At 41.7% G+C, this 17,594-nt stretch overlaps 1 protein-coding gene across 3 annotated transcripts; it reads right to left on the bottom strand.

The window, feature by feature from the left end:
* Positions 1-473: 473 nt before the first annotated feature.
* Positions 474-17,342, bottom strand: mbd6 (methyl-CpG binding domain protein 6). Of its 3 annotated transcripts, none has more exons than XM_028017079.1 (13): positions 17,101-17,342; positions 15,990-16,215; positions 14,133-14,272; positions 12,955-13,057; positions 12,428-12,599; positions 9,536-11,902; positions 7,109-8,076; positions 5,805-5,913; positions 5,538-5,677; positions 3,499-4,263; positions 3,254-3,306; positions 3,079-3,145; positions 474-2,121 (listed from the first exon to the last, which is right to left on the bottom strand). In XM_028017079.1, exons 3-13 carry the CDS (start codon positions 14,246-14,248, stop codon positions 2,050-2,052), a joined length of 4,932 nt encoding a protein of 1,643 aa, XP_027872880.1. In that variant the 5' UTR covers positions 14,249-14,272; positions 15,990-16,215; positions 17,101-17,342; the 3' UTR covers positions 474-2,049. The 3 variants fall into 3 exon arrangements, with proteins under 3 accessions (XP_027872880.1, XP_027872892.1, XP_027872886.1); XM_028017091.1 differs by lacking the exon at positions 17,101-17,342 and adding an exon at positions 16,745-17,094; XM_028017085.1 differs by lacking the exon at positions 17,101-17,342 and adding an exon at positions 16,749-17,094.
* Between the last annotated feature and the right edge of the window lie 252 nt (positions 17,343-17,594).

Here is a 17,594-nt window from a genome sequence, read left to right as displayed (position 1 = left end):
GCATGTATTCCTCCATTTCATGATTGGTCTGGTCTACTAAATAAAAGCCTCAAGAATTTCTTAAGGTTTTTGGAGACGCATGACAAATGCAAAAATGAAAGAGATATACAGTACAGACCAAAAGTTTGGACACACAGTTGTTTCCAAACTTTTGGTCTGTACTGTAGATAACACAGCAATGTACTGTAAGAAGAATTCTGATTTATGAATGCATTATTTACCTACAGTTAACACCGATAATACAACCGATATTGAAATCTTCTAAAGTTAATATTTATCAATCTACATTAAGACATTTGTTCCAATCATAGCTTTCACAATCTGACTCAAAAGGAAAACGGCTCTCGAATTTATGGCACTCATCAGTAACAGAAATAAACAAAAGCAAAACATTTTTTGTGTAAATAGTTTAATATTAAATAAAAAAATGACTCCCATATAAAAAAAGAACGCTACAGTCCACAATTTAATCGTCTTTTTTTTTTTAAACATAGGTATTGAAAGCAAAAGGGGTAGAATGAGAAAAATAATTACAATTCCAAGAAAATTCACAATTGTTTTCTCTGGTGTTTCTCTGACAATATAAAATCAAACACATTAACTGTACATATGTACAAAATGTCCAAGTATAGAAATTGCATAATCTGCTTTTCTTTTCACTTTTCTTTTTATATATATATATTTTTTAAATACAGACAGAGATGCCAAAACTCCTGGGGCAGGGCAGTGAGTGGAGGAGAGCTCAGAGAGTGATATGAGGAAACACAGCGAGGATAAACGCATCACTCCAAGTCCACAGTAACACACACAGACTCAACAGTTACACACACTCACGGACACCATCACGCTCCGTCTCGTTATCCTTGCAAGCCACTTCTCCAATTTTAAAAAGACATACAGTACTTTCCACAACCTCAAAGTTTGTGCAAATGTTTAGATCTGCAATGCGTGGATGGGAGCTGGCCTTTGAAATACTCTCCATCGCACCGTAGCTACATGTCATTTTAATAATACGTGAAATGTAACTAGAGTCGCCAAGAAGTCACATAATGCACCTCAAGTATCATGAACTGTTCAAGATTTGTTGTGGATCTACAAAAACCTCACAAATTCAGTCATTTCAGAAGGAAGTTACAGAGACCCAGGCTTAGTAACTAAAAACAAAGATTTAGAATAGTGTACAAAAAAATGCTAAATTGTGTCTCAATTAATTATGAGCAATTCTTACAAGTAATAAACAGTTCTAGCTAATGAACGGTTATGTATTTTTTTTGTGGTTGATGTAAACAGCCAAAGAAACCCAAACCAAACCATTTCCTTAGCAACGTCAAATCTGAGTTCAAGAGGAAAGAGATTCATTTCATTCTCACTGCTTCTCAGCACTTCCTTCAAACCTTTAAAAAGATGTTCTCTCAAATACAACTACCGGCTTTAAAAACACAACAGCTATGAGAGACTGGTTCTTCTATACTGATACCAAAACAAATTTTTGACAAACACAATTGGGGCTCAGCAACAGCACGCGCTCAAGCACACAAAAAGACAAAAATCCACGCATACACACCCACACACACGTGGAGACACACTTTCAACACAGAACATCATTCAAGTAGACGGGCTTTATCCTGACTCATAGTAACACACTGATGAGAAGAAAACAGTACTCGTTTGTTTTTCATTGATATAACGCCAACCTAGTTGAAAGGTCTCTGATCACAAAGTCCAGACGTTGTTTTATGACTTAAGAGAAAATCTAGTGAAAAAACTATCCACAAAAATCTCCCCCTCTCTCCCACACAGTTTTAAAAAATAAATTAATCTGACTATATCTTTCTCCTATGTGTTATTTTAAATAGTGGTTTCCACACTCAAGTTGACCCGACGACAGCATCCCGTTAGTGCAGTTGTTTTTTTTTTTTTGTTTTGTTTTGTTTTGTCTCCCCTCCCACTAAAATGCTCGAAGCAGTAGAGACGACAGCAGAGAGATGGATGGGGTGTGTCGGGAGGCGCCTGGACACCGTTTTACTGCTGAATGTCTTCTTCCACTAGTCACTGCCTCTGAGATCTGGTACCTCGTCTCCGCCTGCCACGCACAGACCTGTCGGGTTTCAGGAGCGCCGCCTGCAACGGGAGAAAGCCTCATGTAAGAGCAACGTTCAACTCTTCACGTAACAAATTGTTCCCGAGTGACGACACATCATTCTTTTAAAAAATAAATAAATAAAAATGCAGTTTCTCCAAACTCTGTTATCCAAAGTTCTCAGTCCTTCACATGTTAAAAAAAAACACAAAGAAAGGACACAAGGAAGCAAAGGAGAAGAAGAACTCAAATGAGGAAGGATGTCATTTAACAATGGGTTAAAAAAGGACAAATATTACAGGGAACTCTGATGTTCGTGCTCCAGGTCTGGATTATTTTCAGATTATTTTGGCTAAGTAGATTGGACTTAGTCTGGCTAAGTCCAATCTACTTAGCCAGACTGGACCCGCATTCATCTAAACAGCAAACATTTTCTCAACAATGAAAGTCAACAAGTCTTTTTTTTCCAATGGTATTTACACTTTTTAAATCAAAACTCAACCTAATTGCTGTGTACATAAAACATGATTTATGGACTCTAACTGTGGGGACTTTTAAATTATTTACAGGAGTGTTTACAGAAATTTAAATGCGCTCCTCGTGGGAAGGAATGTCATTTCCTTTAAGGTTTTTAGGATGCATTGAACAGCTCAAACAGCATGAAGGATATTTAAAAAGAAGAATTTCTATTTACTGTAGATTTCCTCAAGTTGCTGCAAAGTCAAGGGACTCAATAAAATCGTAAACTTTATATTATTATGCGAACTTTAGTGGGATCATTTGACATTTCAATGAGGGGAAGGTGGAAAAGCAACATGTGGAAGATACTCTCTGCACTAAATTATATAAACACCTAATTGGTTAATTCTGCTTTCTATAGGAATAAAAGACATTTAAATAAGACATGTTGGAAAGAGTCTTACTTAACAATGACATACAACTTCTAAAAAAACATGGTTGTTCTGATAAACAGCCTTAGAGGGGCAGGTGTGTCTTACTGTAGCCTTGGTTTCCTCTAGTGCTGTAGCATCCATGTCTCTGAAATCTTCTAACACGTTCTGAAGCCTATCGAAGTAAGAAACGCAACAGTTAAAACTTACTGAGAGCAAGACTTACTCCAAATATTTAAATTAAAGCAGCAAAGTGTCCAGAGAATGTCCAAGATGAACTTACGTTTGTTTTCTTTTCCTTCCTCGTCTGGCTCCACCGGCAGCCCCTGCTTGATCCTTGGAGCAGAACCGCGGATTAAGATTACAACATTATCATGAATTTATATCTTGGTGGCAATTCTATTTAATCACAATATCTCTACCACCTTTTTTAAAGTCCATATAAAAAATATTTTCAGAGGCTCAGAAGTAAATAATTCAGAACCAGAACATAAATTCGGTCTTAAGGCAGAAGACATGACCGCTTACCATTCCCTGTCCAGTGAGCAGCAATGTCTCCGTTGTCTCTTTGCTGGTCCTCTCACTGCGTCCGTCTCTGGGACTGAGGTATCCCGCGTGGGGATGTTGTCCCTGCCTGTCCACGCCCATTTCCACGAATGGACAAACTGCTGCTGCTGGACCAGTACAGTCCGTCTTAGCCTCCTCCAAGTATATGGGGTGCAAAGGTGGCTCTAGGTGGGTGTGTCCCTCTATGACTGGCTTCCTCTGTAGCGGGGACGTAGGCCCGTCCTCTGTTGGCTTGGGCGTCCCCTGGGCCGGAGAATGAGCGGCAGCTTCCAGGCTGAGTCGTGATAAGTCCGGGTTGCGGAGCGAGCAAGCTCGCCGTGGGCTCAGGGAGATGGGGGCGCTCGCCTGGGGCAGAGTGGGGGCATTAGTGGACGAGCTCTGGTGCTCCAGGGGGAAAGAAACCGGCGGTAAGGCACAGAAGGGTGAAGTAGGGTCTGACGGCCCCAGTTGAGCCCCGTCTTCCTGTTCTTTAGCACTCACTTGAAGAAAAGAGGTATAAATGGTGTCCATGAAAGAGGTGTAAGGGTCAATGACGGACCTGCCCTCCGACCCCCTCTGAGCGGGCGGAGGGGATTCTTGAGCAGGAGGAGGACCCAGAGCCGAAACAGGACATGGAGATACTTCAGGAGCAATTTCGCTGGCCGGTAAACCTTCGTGTGAGGCTGGTCTTTGGGTTTCCTGCAAAGAGCCGGGTTTCTCCCCGTCTGAGGGAGGCGCAAGGTTCAGCTGGACAGGAAACAAACGACATGGTTAACAGCCAAAGAAGAAGAAGAGAGAAAGTCGATATGTGGCTTGAGAGGCGCTAAAGAGTGTCCACTCGGGAACTCAGAAATCTTTTTTTCTTTTTTAGTCAGTAAAGGCAACATACTAAAGGCTACCAAGCCTTGCAGAGAACAATACTCTTCAGTGTGGATGCTGCTAGTTAATTTTTGTGTTATTCAGTATTAATAAGGTCTTCAAAACACTGGACAAAATAGAGACAAAGATACTTAAAAAAAAACAAACATTTTCTATGACATACTGAGACATGTCTGGCGTTAGTTTAGGCTGTGGGAAAGAGCGAGACTTTCAGTAGGTAACAGGAAGGCAGAACAAAGTACTGCAAGATTGCCTGGTTTGATCTTTGGGCTTTCAAGCTGAATTTTGGCACTGATGTCAGCCTGCAGGCCAGCTACTTCACTCTTCTCAAACAGTGTACATTAAATTTTGTCCTTGTTTAAATATAGAAAAATGTGAGCCAACTACTGCTAAGTATCTGAAATACAGGCAAGCAAAGTAGTAAGAGTTTAATTGCTGTTGCTATTTACTAGCAGGTATATTTGCATGTTCTCTGTATAACAGTGAAAGGACAGGTTGCGTTTGATCCAAGTAGCAGCAAGTAGAGAGAAAAAAAACTAAGGGACCAAGGATGGTTCCTTGTGGGACTCCAGAGGTAAGAGAAGCAGTAGAGGTAGATAGGTTGCCAACCATTACAGAGAATGATTTCCCCGTTGAATAATCTCACAATTAAGAAGAGGATCCACATTCTCGACGGCATGCATACATAGACTGCTGTTTGCATAATGCTAACAAAGTTTGGCTGCGGAACTGAAGATTCAACCAAACCTGGGAAAAACTTTCCTTCTCAATCTTAGAGGCTACATCTGTTTTCGATATATTCAGTCAGCAGTGATACCAGGTACAAGTTATCACTTTGCCAGATTTATTAAAACTTTACCTCAACCACAAGTGCAATGTTTAGCTGCCACTATATCATAATTACATACAAGTCTAATTTACCAATTCTATGCAATTTATCCTTCTGCATTTTCTAAGTCAAGAAATCATGACTTGCTCTAAAGTCTGTCGGTTCACCGTCATGTGTTTATATTTTTATGCATGTGTAGCAAAACGTCTGGTTTCAGTGTCATAAACAAGAGCAATGCTGCAACACAAGCAGCGATACGCTGACAAAACAAAAACACCCAATGTCAGAAGTCTAAATAACAGCAATAACCTACCTGGATGTTATTGAGTAAGTTGATTCCTCCATCAGGGCTCTGCAGCAAACCCAAAGCAGAAGCTTGAACTGGGGACAGAAGAATGGAACCCGCTCCGAGGCCGACCATGTTCTGGAGCCCGGCGATCCCGGGAACGTCTCCTAAAGAGACACAAAGGCACTGGGTTGCTCACAAGTTGCTGAAAAAACTAGCTAAATGCTTAATGTTCTAAACTTAAACATCAAATAAAATAAAAAAGAGCATTTCGGAGGTTAGACACCAACTCACCTAACATAGACGGGTTAAGCAAAGTGGGAAGTAATTGTTGGAGGAGAGAATTATCTTTGCCTTGGAGAGAGACTGGGATGAGGGTGTCAACAGCTGTATCAGTGGGTACCTGCATAGCAGAGCATCGTACAGAACAAGGTACACTTTCAACATCTTTAGAAAAAAAGACAACTATCAAAAGATTGAAAATCCATAAAGTTAGATTTTTATTAAGACGATTCTATAATAAATTCCAACAACTTCCATCCTAATTGATTAGGCAAAAACATATAATTTCTGTTTTTGATCACTGATGACTAACATTTTAGAACAGATGTGGCAATTATAAAACGGTACCAGAAGTTAAATCAGATCTGAAAATGCAATATTTAAATAGTTTTTTTTTTTTACTATTTAGACAAAAAGGTGGTGCCTGAAGTTACTATATTTCATACGATACTTGATTTCTGTTTTACTTTGATTCACCAGCATTGTTTGTATAAACATCCCACAAACGGTTTAACGCTGAAAATTAATCTTAAAATATCTTCATTTACATCTCTTGGAATCAAGAAATTATAACAAAACTCATCTTATTTTTTTTTTACTAAAATCTTAAGGAAATAAACCAGATACTAAGATTTCCAATTTTAAACAAACAGGAACTACAACAGAGCAGTTAAGTAAATAAAATCCCAGGATTTTGAAGGTTAATGAGAATAGGGCTGAAACAATTAGTCGGATTAATCATGATGAATCGATTATTGAAATAATGGTCAAAAAATTTAGTAATCAATGAATTTCTAGCTGGAGTATACAGACTCTAAAACAGGCCATATGCTAAAAAACAACATATTCAGAGCAGTGATTAAGCCAAAACCTTAATATGTACTGTATATAGTTAGGCATACCATTAGTTTCACCCGGTTCAGATTCAGTTATTGCATTTTAGACAATATTTGTTTTTGTATTTAAAAAGGTTTTCTAATATTAAAAAAAGGCTCAAGTGGTTAAATAAGAGATCTTCAGAATGTGCCATTTTTTGATCCGATGAATCAGAATAATCACTGGATTTATCAGTAACTGAATGTATATGTATATGTGAATGTATATATGCATTTACCTGATTTAATATTGTAAATATCACCATATTTATGTTTATATTGTATATATTTCCTACATTGTTTGTACTGTTGGAGCTGACTTTAATCACATTGTATGTGTATGGTGTCAAACAATAAATTCAAATTCTAAAATAAAGGTTAGTTGCAGCCCTAATTGAGAATGAGCAGAGTAGAAAGAGGTAGCAGGAGGTCGGAGCCTACCTGAGGCTGGGCATGTTGGGTTTGCTGTGCAGGAGCTAACTGGGTGTTGGGAGGAGAGTGGAGCTCAGCAGAGCTCAGGGCAGCTGTGAGCAGAGCGGGGCCAAGGGGCAGGAAGGCTGCAGGGGGTGGAGGAAGAGCGGCAGGAAGGAGCAGAGACTGCAGAGCTTGGATTGGATTCTCCGCTCCGGTGGTAAGAGGAAGAAGGCCGTGGGTTATGTCTAAGAGGCCTGAGGTCAGATCGAGGAGGCCAGAGGTCTTATCGAGGCTGAGCCCCTCCAGCGTGCCGGGGATCTGTTGGGAGTGCTGAATCGGAACCTCCAAGCTGATCTGGTTCAGGTGACCCAGCACCGACAGAGGCAACAAGGAGGTGGGCTGCTGCCCGACCAGAACAGAGGCCATGAGCAGGGCTTGAAGACTTGATCTCTCTGTTAGGTCCGCTTCCTGTCCTGCAGACGGCGCCGAGGCAGCGAGCGGGTTCAGCAGGCCCAGAAGGTTCAGCGGCAGCTCCCCGTGCCCGTTACTCAACAGGGGCAGCAAAGGAAACAAAGGGTTGTTGTTAACCTGCTGCTGCTTCTGCTCTTGGTTTTGTTGCTGCGTTTCCTGCACTAGTAAATGCGGCTGCTCTGGTTGGTGCGGCTCTGCGAGGTTCAGTGGTGGCTGTGGCGTAACAGAGGCGGGAGGTAACTGCGCATGTTGCCCTCCCAGCCAGAGCCCCCCTAAGGGCAATGATGCCAGGACTGTGGAATCCAAGATCGACGGTAAACCTCCTGTGGATGACAGCAGCTGAAGCAGCTGCTCCTGGTTCATGAAGGGAAAAGCTTCCGCCAGCGCTAACGGAGCCGCGGTCTCTCCCACACCGGTCGAGCTAGCGGGACTGTGACTCCCCTCGTGGGGCGCAGTGACACTGAAGGTGGGGCTGGTGGAGGCTGGAGGCGTCTTTGGATCTAAATGTTCATGTTCCACTTGTACTGTGGAGAAACCCCCCCCCAAAAGTATTAACTTTTATTCAGATTGAGTTAAAAAACAAGAAGAGGAATTTTAAAGACATCTTACACTGCAAAAACAACATTTTTACCAAGAAACTAGACCAAGTAGTTTTTGGTTTAGTTTCTAGTGCAAATATTTTAGTAAGACAAAATTTACTTACAAATAACTTTTCAGCAAAAAATATGAGCTTGTTTTAAGTCAGTTTTTTCTTAATTTTGATGAAAAAGTGCTTGTTCCATTGGCAGATTATTTCACTTATCACAAGATATTTCCCCATGTTTTCAGAGAAATAATTTGCCAATGGAACTAGAACCTTTTCATCAAAATTAAGGAACTATTGGCTTAAAACAAGCTCCTATATCTTGCTGAGAAGTTACTTGTAAGTTAGTTTTCTCTTATTTCAAGCGTACCAGGATATTTGCATTAGAAACTGGAGCAAATATACTTGGTAAGATTTTGTGTTTTTGCAGTGCACAGAGAATGAAACATTTTAAACAGCGTCAAGACAGCAGCATTGACAAAAATGCCACTGAAAATAGTATTGAACTTTTAGCGAACCGATACCGCTGCTAAATAATATAAGGATGAGAAACAACATATACGTTTACATTTTATAATTACTGCAAACTGCTGAACATTGTTATTCACTATACATTGCAAGTTTATTTACAGTGTCTTGAAAAAGTATTCAAACACTGAAATTTTGCAGCAAACAATATTCAATGTATTTTATTGGGATTTCATGTGATAAGACCATCTAAAAGCCTGGTCAAATATATCAAGCATACTAACTGGCTGATATTACGACAATGGTTCAATATTTTGTGCAGGTCTAGAGAGCAATGATCTAAGGCTCAGATGAGCAAATTTATTGACAATATAACTATTAGTTGTGCATTTTAATCTTGGCTTTCTGGATAAAAGGAATAGACAGTGTCAGATGAGGCCAAGAGAAAACTTTCTGATCTGCTGCACATGTAAAATGCTACGTGTGTTGGGAAAACACCACAGTAAAAAATGGCTGTGGTAGAATAATGCTGAGGGGAGACTTTTCTTCATCACAAACATTTAAACTGGTTTAAGTTGATGTGGAACTAGATGGACACGTCGCAAAACTGGAAGAAAACCTGTTAGAGGCTGCAAAATATTTGCGATTAGGGAGGAGGCTCTTCTCCCAGCAGGACACTCCTAGACAAACAACTACAGGTATAATCAAAGGTTTAGATCAAAGCACAATAAAGTTTTAGAGTGGCCCAGTCAAAGTCCAGACAATCTATTACAACATTTATCGTTTTGTGTCCACTTCACACTTATGCGCAACGTTGTTGCTCCATCCCATAAAATCCTCCAAAATACACAAAATGTAAAATTTCAAGGAACATTAACACTTTAACAATGCGTACTATATGAAAAACACGCAGATTGAATATATAACGTTACCTGCTGCAGGGTTTTCTGTGGAAGACGCATCATCTTCGGCGGCGTGGTTGGAGGAATCCCCCTCCTCCTGAGTCACAGTGGAGGATGCAGAGAAAAGAGCCAGGACGTGGTTACTGAGATCCAGAGGCTTCGGAGAAGAGGGTACTCCTGCAGAAGCTTTGCCTTCTGCCTGATTCAGGTTCACTGATGTTAGTGGGCTGCTGCTCCCGGTCTCCACGGCGACAGCTCTCCGAGGAGAGGCCGTGTACGAAGACGCCTGGGAAAGCGAGTCTGACGTGTGAATGTAGTTGTCAGACGGCTGATCCGTGTCGGCGAGAGAGGAAGTAGTTCGCTGAGACGGGTCAGAGTTGCTCTGAAAAACTTCATTTGACTTACAAGGAGAGCCTCTTTGGAGAGGAGTCGATATAGTTGACTGTGGAGGAGAGTGGGACTGTAATGTGACAGAAGAGGAGGGGGAAGGGGAAGAAAGGGGCTGCTGCACTAGGGGTAAAAGATTAGTGTCATCTGTTTGGCATACGGGTCGACTCTGTTGTGTTCTGGCATTAGAAGAAGTAGAAGGTGGGGATTGCCTCAAGTTCGGTTCATTAGTGTGTCCACCACCTTCGGCAGGTCTAGACGGAGCTGAGGCCGAGTGTGACGCAGTAGCCTGCGCGTTCTGAACGCTGAGCAGGTGTAACAAAGCGGACAGCGGTTGGGTTGGGGGGTCTATGCTAAGAGGCATGGGTGTGGGGGCTGTAGTGAAACTCCGAGTCTCGTTTGGCAGAGGAGACGTGGACAGATGTCCCGGAGGAGTGGAGAGTCTGGGGAGGCTGGGATGATGGTTTTCCAATGTGACTGTACTCTGATTTTGCACAACTGAGGTAGAGTAGGAGTGTGAGAAGGAGGAGGAGGGGAAGGATGTGGAAGAAGAGGAAAGGTTGATAACCGTAGCAGATGCGGCCTCGTCGGCTGCCGCTTTTCGGACTCCGTTGGCGAGTGGCAGCATGTCTCTCAGCGCGCCGACGACTGTGGGGGATCGCCGCCGCCTCTTCCTGTGCGCCGCGCCCCGTTCTGCTGTCGGGGGTGGGTGGGGCGAGGAGGACACGAGGGACTGGGCTAGAGTTTGGGACGGGGGAAAGAGAACAGCAGAAGCTGCTGCAAGGGAGGGATGAGGAAGCCTAGCAGAAGCGATGGAAGAGGAAGCGATGCTGTTATGTAAAGTGCTGTTTGTTACCTTTTGTTGCTGTTGGGCCTCTTTCAACACATCCAGAGTGGAGTGCAAGTTCCCTGCGCTGCTGGATGCGTTTGAGCCCTGGGTGATCTGGTTGGCCAGCTGAGCCTTGGCCGCTGCGGAGAGCAGGGTACTGGCGGGGAACGAAACTGGGTGTGGCAGCTTGCCCTGATGGCTATAGTGGTGATTCAGCAGCGGCCCCAGAGACAAGTTAGAGGGCGCCGACTGACTCAAACCGAAACCTTTTGGTCTCGCACTGTCGGCCGGAGTCACGGTGCCCTTGGTGGGCTTTGAGGAAACGGCATGTGGGTGACTGGTGCTTTGGTTGGTGGGTAAAGAAGAGTTAGTGGGGTTCAGGATGTGGTGGTTGTTAGTGCTGCTGTTGCCTGAGTTCTTAAACTGCTCCAAGATGTCTTCCAGCTTGTACTTGGGGAAGTGGGGGCTGGGAAGAGGGGATCCGCAGGGGACTGGGGAGTGCGGAGAGGAAGAGGCAGACTTCCTCCTGTTGGGTAAGTTATTTCCCATCAGTCCTCCTCCTCCTTCGGCCGGCGTGGAACCTCCTCCATGCTCGGACGCAGAGGAAGGAGAGGCAGACGGGTGGCGGGATCGCTGTTGAGAAGGCAAACCCATGGGGTGCACCGAGGGAGAGAAGGAGTTAGATGGAGAAAGGGGAGTTAAAGGGTAATGAGTCTGTCCTCCTCTCACTCCTCCAAGAGTCATAGGGGAAGAGGGAGGAGGCGATGACAGGTGACCTAACCAGGGAGAGCTAGGGGTGTCAGGGGTTTTGGGTGTTATTTGACCTTGACTGGTGTTTTGAGGCGTGGGTGTGTGGGGTGACCTCTGGGCAGGGCTGTGAGGTGGAAACGAAGAGCTAGTGGAAGCAGTGGAGGCTGCTGGGAGAGGAGGATGATGATGATGTCTTCTAAAAGCATCTAGGGGGTGATGACAGTTTGTGCCTGTATTCGGCACAGGGGAGGAACCATTGTAAGGGTAGATGAAGTGATGGGAGGATTTGGGGCTGGGGGAAGGGTTTGGGTGAAGGTTGTTGTGCCCCCGAGTTGGTACTGGATTGTGTTTTGAATAAAAAAGTCCACGCTCGTCCTCTTTGCGCTCTGAATGTTCCTTTTTTGGATCCCCACTGTCCCCTCGAGTCACATCTGACAAAAAACACACAGTTTAAATTTTAATGTCAAACATGAACAAGACTTCAGCGTTCTCAGTGATGAGTCTGATCACTAGAAAAGCTGTCTAGCTTGACCCTTGATATGGTCTCATTTCTAAAAGGAAAAGATCATTCAGACAGCGAAGGACCATGAGTCTCTCGTTTCTAAACAGATCAATTCCAAGACAAGAATCTGTTAGTTGGTGTCCATAAGAGGTATGCATTATCAAAAGCGCTACATCACTGGAAGAGTCATTCCCTGAATTCACATTTCAGATATAATGACACATGGGGGAAGTTTTTATATTTGTACTCCTATACCTTTCCTACAATCCTTCAAAGTTTTGTTAGCTTTTTTAATTCTAAGGAATTCTATTGGAAGGAAAACAATTGTAGCTTGTTTTGTTTTTTTATACAGAAAAAAACATCTGTCCCTGCGAGTCAAAACTTAGTAGGTTTGTCTGTCTCCTTAAAATAGCAGCTTGTCCCAGGTGTGACGTTCTAGGGCTTTAAAGTTTACCTGGATGATGAAAGTTGGTGAATGGAAGCTGTGAGGCCTGCATACTCCGACACAGAGCAGCCATCGCCACCACTTTCCTGCGGTGATTGCACAATTTGGTCATGTCCTGCTCTGCTTTACATGACGGCTGACTGTTCTGTTCCACTTTCACGCCCACACTGAAGTTGAAAACCTGCATGACACAAGTTAAAAGGAGGATGAAATGATTAATAAGTTAAAGACAAACATCATGCATGGAATATAATCACAGCTGAGGGAAGTATAGCAGGCATTTTTCATTCCTGCTCAGGAACATTTTTATTTTTTTTTGCACTAGTCAGATAAATTGGAAGAAAATTAAAAAGGTCTTTGTGGTTCTTTTGCTTTATATGTAGATATAAATGTCTTGGTATTTTAAATACACCCTCAGAGATGACCGCAGAGAATCAAAAATCATTTTGTAACATTCGAAAGGCCAAAAGACCAGAAAAATTGCCAAACCTTCTTGCATTGAATGCATTAAACTGACTCTAAAATAATAGTTCTACCTTATGAATGATGAGTGGGCACTCCAGACCACATTTGCAGGTGCCATCAGTCAGCAGGTAGGCTTTGACCTCATCCAGTGTGGACAGGGTGGTGCCACTGGGACTACAGCGAGGAAGGCAAAGAATGTTAGTAGTCAACGAGAGACTGACTTGTGCTGAAGAGTTTTCTTTTAGCCTTATTTCAATTTTAGACTCAACGCGATTCCAGAATCAATGTAAATGAGGTTAAGTTAACTTTGCCATTTTCGTCTTTTTTCTTGTAAAAGCTGCAAAGCAGAAAAAAAGGAAGAAATCAGCTTCAAAACAGGCAACATCAAGGAATTTGTTGACTCTTCCAGAGTATCCACCACATTTTCCAAAAAAAACTTCTGGTCATATTTATTTTAGTGATAAAATGTATGAAGGAAAAGAAACATCTTTTGGTAAGTTTAGCTAACGATAATTACCTGAAAACACAGGAGTACGTTTTGCAAGTCAAATCACAAGAGTCACTACAAAAGTGAGGGAAGCTAGCATTGGCCTGCTACGCTAATTTCCTTCTATAAAAATGTCCTCAGAAGAGGCAAGATGCAGGTTTACAGAAGAGTTCTTAGATTTTTAATTGAAGTGTTTTAGAGCATTACAGCAGTTTTGTGAAACCTGGCCAACGCCACGCTGGAGCAGACTACCCTGCAGGCAGAAAAACCAACCACTGTCATAAAACACACAGGAGTGACAGACTGAGCCACGTCTGAGTGTCATCGGTGAGTCAGTATGGGACACAGTCATGGTAATGTGGAACCTAAAATGCCAATAAAATTTATTGTGTTTGATTATTAACTTAATGAATGAGAAACAGAAACAGATTTAGGCCTGTTCAAGGATTCAGAAACACAATGAAAACCGTTGTTAATTTAGGAATGTGGGTTAAAAGAAACTGGAGAAAGTAACAGAAACATTGATACATGGTTTCTTTTGTAAAACTTCAACCATTCAAATTCCCCCCAGCTTACAATAAGAAACAAAAGATAATTTTTCAGAATAAATGACATACAAATCAATGACATTGCAAGCTAACTGCTTAAAGTTCATACAGTACAGATTTCCAGAGTCTATTAGCAGCGTCTCAAAGATGTTGCATTCCATCAATAAATAAGCATACTCTTCTGTTCTACATGTCTTCAAATGACCCAACGCACCTGACATAGGTCACCTGCCCTCTCTCCGCTCTCCGAAGCCAGCCAATGGGGACATGTATTGCAGCAACGTGGACCGCATCCTTGTCTCTGCTGGCGATCTCACTACCTCCCATCATTTTGTAGCTGCGTCCTGCCAGCACCTTGTAAAAGCAGCAAAGAGTTACCGCAAGCCGTTAAGACGAATGGCAGTTTAAACGGATGAAATTTTAAATGTCTAGAAATCTAATTACCGCAAACTAAAAACATTGCTAGAAATTTGTCAATTTAAAGTCACCTGAGTTTAATTTTTTTTTTGACAGATTCATTTTCTTATTCTTGTATTTCACTTTTACTTCACAACATTTTAGGCCAGTTCTGAAGTAACTGGCCTTCAGAACCAGCTACTAGTTAAGCAAGAGTGAATTGTTTTAAATTAAACAATTCGGTTTAAAGAGTCAGTTCAAACTCATTTTGATGTTTTACAGCCATTAAAAATTACGCCATGGCTGAACTATGTTAAATATTATATTCGTATGGCGTTATTTCATACGCACAGGTACAGGTAAATACATTTCAGCCACATTCCCAAAATAAACACAGTATGTACAAGCTAAAGGTACAAGTCTTTTCACTACTTTCATTTCACACACAACTTTTAAGAGCACAAAATCAAGCAGTCTACTGCAGCATTTCTTGTGTCGACCAAACGTCTATTCATAGCAGTCAGTTCAAAATGTTGTGCTTCCTGAAACAACAAAAGTCATTTTCTGCCTTCTACAACTCTGAAATTTTGTTTTGTGGCTCCAATTAGTAATATCTACAAACAGGAAGTAACATCGAGCCATCTTGGTGCATCTGTGGAACTAATTTTTCATGGTTCATAAGAGTCAAATGAAAATCAGAACTAAATTAAATGGAAAGGCTGTAATACAAAGTTTCAAGAACATACAATGAAGTTACAATGTGATTATTCTTGAAAATATTAAACTAGCTCCTTGACACAAAAACCCTGGATCAACTGAATTGTAAGCAGGCATAGGTTAAAGGTAAACTAAGGTTAGAAATTGTTATGATTTCAACACCACTGAAATGTCAAAATGAACAGATTTTGTCCATCTGTAAAGAGCATAGTTCAAACCCAGTGATGCCCCTCCCCAGCTGTTGCTGTGCACTGCTGGCTGAAAGACAGCTAGCAGACTTCGGATGAGAAGGATAACACTTTCAAAACTACAGCTAGTACTCTACAAGCTGCAAGTCTGTTAAGCATTCAACTGCAGACCGGCTAGCCAAGCGGCCTAATTAACCAGCAAATAAGGAGCGGAACAGCAAGGAAGTGTAATGTTCTGTCCAATAAGCACATTTACAAGAAAACCTTTACATATTGCATGTTTCTTCTGTGTCCTATGCCAATAGATAATCATATTAAAATGTATAGTGACATTTTAGAAGCTGTGTGTTGCTTTTCAGTTTTAAAGAAAGAACTTAGAATATGTTCTGCATTATTTTAATTAAGTGCAACCGTGTTATTTTTACACAAGGCTAAAATATCTCAAGAGTCTCGTCCCTGACCATGCCCAGTTTGTGCTGTTTGTAAATACAAACAGCGCAAAAGTATGCGCAATTCTGTGGGGTTTTTTTTATCAGTTAGACATTTCCACACACCAAAACAAAAGCTTCCAACATTTAATTATTTGCTTATTGTTTTTCAAGAAGTACAGTCTTTCTTAAAAACAGTCTAGACTGAGTAGAACCCAGTGTGTTCCCTATTTAGTGGGTGTGGCCACACCAAAGAAAATATCGATATCACACAAATGACAGTAAACTATCTATTAAAAACTGCAAGACAAATAAAGAATAAAATAATAAGATGCTCAATACCTTGTCATCTTCGGGAAGCCAGGGTCTATTTTGGCTAAGATATCCGTTGTCCAATGTACATGCTGGTGGGTGAGAAGCACTCACTCTGCCCGTAAAACCTGACTTGTCCAAAACAACTGGAATTTCCACCACTGTGAGGCTGATCCTTAACTTCTGGGTTGTTTCCAACAAATCAATCTGTTCAACTCACATGAGAGTCTTTGGGTCTTAGAGGAAGAAGAAGAGCCTGCAAAAAAAAGGTGGAGGTAGATTATGTAATCAGGCAGGGGGAGGGGGCAAAGTAAATGGTGCAGTAAATATTTCCTTGTCCAGCCATGGCTGAAAAATTATTAAATCTATTTTACTGAACTTATTGTACAAGTTTAGAGCGAGCTGTGGCTATTTTGAAGTATGAGGGCGTGTTTTGCTAGGCCCTTAGTTTATTGAATGGTTGCCTACAGTGTGAACATTTGCCTTACCAACAACAAACTTGAACGATAAGACAAAACCTGGCACGAAGACTAAACTTTACCTAAATTCGCACTATAACTATATATAAATTTGTAATATTGCAGTAAATGCACGGCAGCTAGCGTGTAAGCTAACGGCTAAGCTAACAGGCTAAATCCACTTCTGTTGTCGTGACAGCTGTCAGGAGCACAAAACACTCCCGATGCGTAACTCCTGCGTCTTAGCTACGGATACATGAACTGACCCGCTTACAAAACTGCCTCACAACAAAAACAAGAATAATTTGGACATTATATTACACTTACTTACAGGCATTTGTCCGCTAACGTCAATATTTGCTGAACAACATTTCTTTGCTTCAAGCTGTGTGTTGGCCAAGTTTTGAAGTCTTGCCTCTTTTTTGGGCTCAAATTAAGACTTAGCCAGTTAGCCACAGAACTGGAGAGAGTATGTTTCAAAAAACGATTAATACTTTTATTAAATAATTGTAAATTTAGATGATTACATAACCCAAACCACGCATTGGCGCGGTGAATCAGCTCTCAGGATTTAGTCAGCCAGTCCAGCTTAAGAAAAAAACAAAGGGCAATAACGGTTCATTTTACTGCGCCTAACGCTCCCTGCTAAGGCTAGCTGTAGGAGCTAACAGAGTGAAATTTACTTGTTTCTGGAGTGTCCCAGCAAGACAGAGGGATGTCCCGCTCCCGCTCCACAGTTATAAAATCCTTACTTTGGTCTCCCCTTCTGCTAATTCTCGGTGCATTCAAACCTATTTCGACAAAACATAACGACCCATGTAATCCCCAATTCACAGTTACCCACTGTATATTTTTTTTCTTACAAATTCCGAGCAAAAATAATGGAGTTTTCTTTTGAGCATGCGCATTCGGTGCTTCAGGAATATTGTACCCAACATGCAACGGGACCTTTGTAGTGTTGCGAACAGGGATGTGAATTGTGTCTCTGTTCTGAGATCCGAATCATTTGGCCGGTTCTCATCAAAGAGAACCGGCTCTTTTGGCTCCTAAACAGCGCTTCGCTCATTGTGTCGCTTTTGATTTTCCTCAGAAGAAGAAGAAGAAGAAGAAAAACTACCCTTATTGAATGCAGTTTTAAAAAGTACAGTCGGCATCAAAGAATAAAAAAATACATTAA

This window comes from Xiphophorus couchianus, chromosome 1, assembly GCF_001444195.1.
Source record: "Xiphophorus couchianus chromosome 1, X_couchianus-1.0, whole genome shotgun sequence".
Lineage (NCBI taxonomy): Eukaryota > Metazoa > Chordata > Actinopteri > Cyprinodontiformes > Poeciliidae > Xiphophorus > Xiphophorus couchianus.
This window is presented reverse-complemented; position numbering and strand designations above follow the sequence as displayed.

What these genes read in the sequence shown, in the direction of transcription:
- mbd6 (XM_028017079.1), bottom strand. Translation starts at nt 14,248, where the DNA reads ATGATGGGAGGTAGTGAGATCGCCAGCAGAGACAAGGATGCGGTCCAC. An exon ending in GCCCACTCATCATTCATAAG is followed by an intron (nt 12,600 to 12,954) that starts GTAGAACTATTA and finishes TGTGTCATGCAG; the next exon opens with GTTTTCAACTTCAGTGTGGG. An exon ending in CACCAACTTTCATCATCCAG is followed by an intron (nt 11,903 to 12,427) that starts GTAAACTTTAAA and finishes GTTTTTTGTCAG; the next exon opens with ATGTGACTCGAGGGGACAGT.